At 39.0% G+C, this 7,118-nt stretch overlaps 1 protein-coding gene across 1 annotated transcript; it reads right to left on the bottom strand.

Annotated features, from left to right (window-relative positions):
* Positions 1-1,260: 1,260 nt before the first annotated feature.
* LOC122084271 (aldehyde oxidase GLOX-like) lies at positions 1,261-3,063 on the bottom strand. The gene has a single exon (XM_042652374.1). It carries the CDS (start codon positions 2,975-2,977, stop codon positions 1,358-1,360), a length of 1,620 nt encoding a protein of 539 aa, XP_042508308.1. The 5' UTR covers positions 2,978-3,063; the 3' UTR covers positions 1,261-1,357.
* Between the last annotated feature and the right edge of the window lie 4,055 nt (positions 3,064-7,118).

Genomic DNA, 7,118 nt, shown 5'->3' with positions numbered 1-7,118 from the left:
GCATTTGAGAGGTTCTACAAGGGGTTTTCCGATTTTGGGCTTTTGTGGGATCATTTGTTGGTTTATTGGAGAGCTAGTCTGAAAGTCCTCAACAAGTTATGTTCATCAAGTATGAAGAGTTACAAGTAGACCCATTAATTATTTTGAAAATGGTAGCTCAGTTTGTGGGGTTCCCTTTCACTTCTGAGGAAGAAAAGGATCAAGGGTTGGTTGATAAGATTTTAAGGTTGTGCAATTTTGAGAATTTGAGTAGTTTCCTGGAGTTTGTCAGAAAAATGAAATATTACTCCCCTCCCATGAATTATGTTGAAATATCAACTTGATCCTACACTTTCTCAAAAATATCACTCACCTCCCTTAAATACAAAGATTCTATTTAACGTCCCAAACCATTCGAAATGGCTGTTAAGTCGGTCAGATTTTTCTCCTGAAACCTAACCACCCTCCTAAATGTAAAAGATCCATTATACCCTCTATGAAATAAACTCTCATTCTCCGTACTCTGTCGATCAAAACGACTTTCCCTTTCTCTCTGCATCTCTTATTGCTCTCTATTATTAAGATTCGAATGGAGAAGAAGCTCACACGTCGGCGTTTTGATTGTTGATTTGGGCTTCGATAGCAACGAAGACAACTGCAGAGTTCGGAGAGATACAGAAACCCAATAAAGAATAAAAAATTTCGCATAAATTTTTGGGTATCAAGAGGTAATCGTTTGTGTCAATCCTTAAGAAGTAAATTTGCAGACCTTGGAGTAACCAAAATCACAGATTTTCAGGCGCGGGGCAGGCCTCCCATCCAACAAAGTGGTCTCGAGCTTCAAGTCTNCAAAAAACAAATTTTAAAAAAAAAAAAAAAAGCAAAAGCCAGAGAGAAATCTCTACAATTGACTTCTGTGTTGTAGAGTGGATGCTTTTTTTTTTTCTCTCAAAACATCTCTTTATTCCTGCCGGTGTTTGTCGGTTGGCTATTAAAACATTTTAAAATATATATTCCCATTTAAACACACCTATTACACACTTCGAAGTCTATATGGAAGAAGCACAACTGTCCACAAATGTGCATTCCAACAATAAGCCCACTTCTACACCCAAAAAAAAAAAAGGCCCACTGGGCCCAATAATAACTATCTACTACAAAAACTAGAAAATCATGTTTCCATAAAAACAGGTAATTTGAATTAATCTAATAGTTGCTGCTAAGAAACCAAATATTAATTTCTGAAAAAAAAATAATAATAATAATAACATCTCATGAACAGAAAAATGAATTGAATAACTACATTTATTCTATGGCTGGTTGTTCCCATTATGAACATAAAAAATGTGAATTAATTAAATTACATTAATACTGTATATCACTTGATTTGAACCCAAATTCCCTCACTAGGTATATCTTGATGAACCAGAAATAAAAGATAATACCCAGGAGGTGCCAGGAAAGCTGAATTTGGAGTCGTCACTTCCATTGCATAAGATGAGTTCGTTAGTGCAGTCACATTACTTCCATCCAACACCAACAGCCTCTGATTCATGGAGAAGGAGTGCGTCGTGAAAGATGGAGCCACCATTGTCACCTCTATCATGCTCTCATTCACCGGACTCGTCACTGAAAACTGTAACTCCAATTGTTGCCCATAAGTTAGCTTAGCATACGACGCCGGGGTATTGATCGTCGGCCGTAATCCCAAAAATTCCGAATCCAAATATGCCGGTGAGAATGCCTCTAAGCTTAATTCCGTCGGAAAAAGAACGCCGGTGAAGTTGTAGTACTGATGGGAATTGCTTCCTCCCACTAGAACTCGACCATCACGGAGTAAGATTGCGGTGGAATGGTACATTCGTGGAATGGGTGATGGGTTTAGTGTTTGGAACGAAGACCCGTTCTGGACCTTCTGGTAATCGGGTTGATACAGAACCGGATAGAACACTGGATCTCTGCCATATTCCCAACTGGCAACCCCCTTTGCAGCACCATTGATGATCAAGACTTGACCGTTAGGGAGTAAGGTCATGTCTGCCATAACTCTAGCGAAGGGCATTGTCTCCATGTTCCAGGTCGGATTTGGGTCAGTAATTCGGATCCTCCCACATGTGTCTAATGCATCTTTGAAGGTACCTGAAATGGCCACCTGGTCTGAACCCCAGGTAGCTCCACCACAAATGAGGACCTCAGCTTCAACTAAAGACTGTTGTAAGTTCTTTAGTGGGAGTAGAACTGAGGATCCGGTATACGGGTAGGTACGAGGCTGATAACCCGGAAAGGGCGGAAAAGTTTGGACGACGGTGTTGCTGGTGTAGTTGAACAAGATTCCTTTATTGTAGGCGAAGATGAATAGGTTGCCATCCACATTGAGGTGAACAAAAGGGTAGAGATTACTGGTTTGTTCAAGAAAGGTAAAGTTGAAAACAGTATTGGTGGATGTGGATTTCGGGTAGAATTCGTAATAGTTTTGCTGCCCACCGATGATGATGACCCGTCCATCTGGTAGTATTTGATTGGTGGGATACCAGCGTCGTTGAACAAGACCATTTGGAATCTCTTGCCAATCACAAGTACTACACGGCTGAAAAACCCTGACAGCACGATCACCGTCGTTGAATCCACCGGTTTGGATGAGGTAACCGTCGGGGCAGACGGCACCGGAAGAGCACCAAGTATCGGTTTGGACCATAAGGGGCCGTACGGAATTGGTAAGTACATCATACTCTGCGGAGTGAGCAGAGCAGTCATGTTGGAGGGCAAAGTCATTGGTGTTATTCCGGCATCTGCCGTCGGGTAAGGAGAGATTGGAACTGCCGAAGTCGGTACGGTCGAAGATGATGACGCGATCGTTGTTGAGAAGCTGCATGTGCATAGCTGATATGCCAATGCTTTGCTGGAGGAGGTTCCATTGACCTAGTGAAGCTGCTGTTGATGTAATGGAATTGAGAATGAGAAAGAGGAAGGAGAAACAAATAATAGGAGTTAGAGCCATCAAGGTTAGCTGTATGCGTTGGTCTCTGCTGGTTCAAGTGGGGAAGGGAAGAACAATGGAGGGTTGAATCACTTAGAGGGTGTGTGCATGAGTTGATCCTTTTAAACATAGTAAGTGGGAAGACAAAGGAGACGAATATATACTACACAACCGGATGGACTGGCAAGAGATTCCTTCCAGCCGTGTAGGACTTTTGTCACTGACAAGAGATTCCAAATGGAGGGGGCCCGCAAGCATAGCCACCCGCGGTTGATGCCCTTGCTGGGTTTCCTTGTGTGTATGTCTTTTCTTGGGGGTTTCCTTTTAGTTAATCCCATCTCTTTCTCTAATCTCTAATGTGCCAACTTGCAAGAAAAAAAAAAACGTTTTCTTATGATACCTAACAAATTGACTAATGATGTACTTAATTCTTATACTACCGACCCCCCTCCCCCTAGACAAATATAAGTTCATGCTTTTGCATGCTGTACGTGTTCTTTATTAGTCATTACAACCTGGAAGCCCAAAACAGAGATATGGGTTTGATTGATTAATTAAATTATGGAAAGAGATCTCTTACTGGCGAGATAAAGGAGGAAGGCAGGGTCGCATTTTGAGAGCGAATTAGGTTCTCATATGATCCTCATTCACACAAGGAGAATCCACACAAGGAAAAGATCTTTGATGGATTCTATTTGTGTGGATTAGATCGTATGAGAATGGTTCTTGTATAAGAATTTGATTTACATTTTTACATTTTAATAATAAATCCACATGATTAATGAGGAGCGAGGGTGTTAATGTGTATAACATTACAAGAAATACATATCTAACGAAAAAGAGAGAGAACATAGAATCCACAAGTGAGATGTGAGAGAAAGTGCACAAGAGTTTGTATGATATTCGATGAAGTCAACACGGTTTGCTTACTAGAAGAGCTTTTACAATATATGTATACAAACGGATTATTATCATTACACAAAAGTATCTCCCATTAATTTAATCATCTACTTATTTTGTTTTTCCACGAGTATGGATATAATGGTTGGTTGGTATAGTAGGTAGGTTTTATTGTCATGTACAAAGGAGGTTTGAGGATGCTCTAATAAGGAGGAATGACTTGATTCAGATCGAAGGAATTAAAAGATTGAGGAACATACCTAAAATGAATTTAGGCGAAATAGCGAGGAATGACATACTGATCTTATCCTAAATATGACCCTAAATAAAACCTATTGGAAGGTCTAAAAACGATCCAAGTAACAACCCCATTTAGATGAGATTCTCTTGACCTATTGGATTGTACCTCTTTCCTGTTACTCTCATCTATTTATTTTTATCTTTTTTATCTCATCTCGTCTTTTTTTCCCCTAATTATATTATTATTGTGAATGTTGTTGTGTTTATTGCTATTATTATTATTTTTTTTCTGTTGACTTCGGTAGTAGTTCATGCTTCTGAACATTTTTTTCTTTTTAATAAAAATAATATATTAAGAGCCCACTAATCGCGGGCCCATCCCCGGGTCACGAGTCACGACAGCATTGCCTTGGCGGTGAATAAAAACAAGTTCATAGATATGAACGAAGGAACTGAAACGCGTGAAAAGATCAACAACTAGTTTGAGTATCTCCTTTTACAGAACTCTATGACTATATTGCTTCTGGATACAAGGGCTTCAACAACAAAGGATATGTGTATCCCCATAAGAAGCCAAGGAAAAAACAAATCCACCTACCATAGCTGTTTCGAAGACTCCACCAATGCTTTCATATCTAGGAGAGCTTACACACTACCCATCAAAATAATCTATGACCTATATACATATACAAATACATATAAGAAAATGAACTCTGTTCGAGAGTGTATTGTTTGCATCAGTATTTTGACCAATGAGATAACATATGTGAGCATCAACCAGTAATAAAGACGTGGTAGTTATATGTCTAGAGTGTGCTCTTTGGACAAAGAACACACTCTCATACATGCATATATCATATAAATTAGAGGCTAGATGTTTCCCTGGTCTACCAGTTATAGGAAGACTTCCTAGTCTTGTACATTTACTTGTACCATGTGGATAAGTGATGTGGCAATTTTGATTATTAGATATTTGAAAAATATTGTGGATAGACCACATCTTAAATTTCATATTAATATTCAATTATACACCTTTTCATGTGTAGTGTTTTTCCTTTTTGTTTTTATTGAAGTAAGAAATCATCCTAGGCAATCTGTGGAACCTAAACAGAAAAGAAAACATGAGAGAATGAGCATCGGGCCAATCTGACGGAAGACTCTTCGATGCTTAAGTTAGATCACTTGACATACATAAATTCTAGTAAGAATGGAAAATGGTTGATCCCTTGAAAGGGTGATTTACCTAGGTATTTATGGCTGAGGAATGGTGACCACAAAGAGAGTCCCAATCTGACAGGCTTCTTATAACTAGTAGAAGTCTGTAAATGGCAAGAGTTATATATTAGGAGAGTGAATCAGGAAGATGTACCAATTATGAGAGCTCCACATATTCCCCATATCCTTGGAGATATCCTTCCTTCCATGGAGGATTCAATATCCCTTTGAGAATCCTTTCATCATTAGGACAAGTCCAGTACTCCTTGTTTGTAAATCACGTGTTGGATCAGGAATGTCCCTGAGCCCGCATAGGTAGGCCCGATCGAGCCCCGCATATTTATGGCCGCAACCTGAACCGTCCCAATTAATAAACACGGCTGGCTTGAGCCTGACACATTTATTAAAAGGATGTTCACGATGCAGGTAGCTAGCCCGTCAGGCACTGGATCGACCCGACCATCTATAGGCCCGACATAGCGCGACCCCCTTTATTAAAAACAATCATAATCTCATATCATTTCTCTTCTTTATTAAAGATTCAGGTTACCTTCTACTTTGATTATTTTTTTTATAAAATTGTAGTGATTTATTCAAATTGAACAATTATGAGCCTTCAAACCACTTAAGAAAAGAATTCCAAGGTAGGTACATTTAAAATCCGCTTAGACTTAAATAGGTCCATAGATCGGTTAAGACGCGGTTAAGGCCCGTTTAAGGTAGTCCGATTAAAGTCCATTAGGCCGACCGGCCCGATTATAAACCGTACCATATCCCCTGAAGTTAAGCCTGTTTACTTAAACGGGCATTCACAATGTAAGGCTTCCAAGTGATCAAGCCCAAATAAACCCGATCAAGACCAGCCCAACCCGATCGATTGACATCCCTAGGCTATAGGATAGTGTTCCTGAGCTGTGCGGTGAATTCGTCATGTGAATCTAACAAAGAACACCCAATGCATGCGACACGCCCTACCCCCCGGCCTGGGTGGCCCGCAGTGAACAGATTAGGGAAACTCGGTCCTAGGCTGTAATACAAGGTCAGTTTGACATGTAAATAATAGACTTAATTTGTAGCTCTGATATTAGTTTCAAGGAAAACATTACATAAAAGAAGTATTCTTTGTACATTCTCTTATTTTAATATATTATTTTATTTATCGATTCATTAAAAAAAAAGTAACACTCAGAGAAAAGTGGGATTCCCAACTTTTAATACTTCCCCTTTTTTCTGCGTTTAATATCAGTAGTACAGTTGTATGTCAACTAATTCGGGCATCTTGATTATGTTATGAGAATAATCACTCAGAATGTTAGGAGTGGGGGAGGGGGTTGTAGGAATGTGTGTTTGGTTTTCTTCTTCTTCTTTTTTTCTTTTTTTCCTTTTTTTTTGGGTAGAGGAATGTGTGTTTGGGGAATATAATTTTTATTGGATAGAGCATTTTGGTCATTTTATAGCTAAAGAGAGTGTTGAATTTTCCCTTTTCATCAAAAGAAAAAAAAAAAAGAGTTGAATTTTCCTATATTATCCTCAATGCAAGGTACTTGTCATGTATCTAATCAATTCCCCAAAGGAGAAGTTACATATATCTAATCGATTCCTAAGGATTCATTCCAAGACATACTTTCATTGCCACTGTTCAAGAGCTAAAGAGGACATTAATCACTTTTTCTTTAATTGTCCATTTTTTAATACTATTTAAGACAATATTCTTGTTAAATGCTAACCTTCTTCCGGGCAGATCCAGTCTTTCCTTGGGGAGTGGATGTGGGTGTGGGTGTTATCTAATTTTAAGGGTAATTCAGTT

Source organism: Macadamia integrifolia, chromosome 7, assembly GCF_013358625.1.
Source record: "Macadamia integrifolia cultivar HAES 741 chromosome 7, SCU_Mint_v3, whole genome shotgun sequence".
NCBI classification, from domain to species: Eukaryota; Viridiplantae; Streptophyta; class Magnoliopsida; order Proteales; family Proteaceae; genus Macadamia; species Macadamia integrifolia.
The sequence above is the reverse complement of the archived record's forward strand: the minus strand, read 5'-3'. Positions and strand labels throughout refer to the sequence as shown.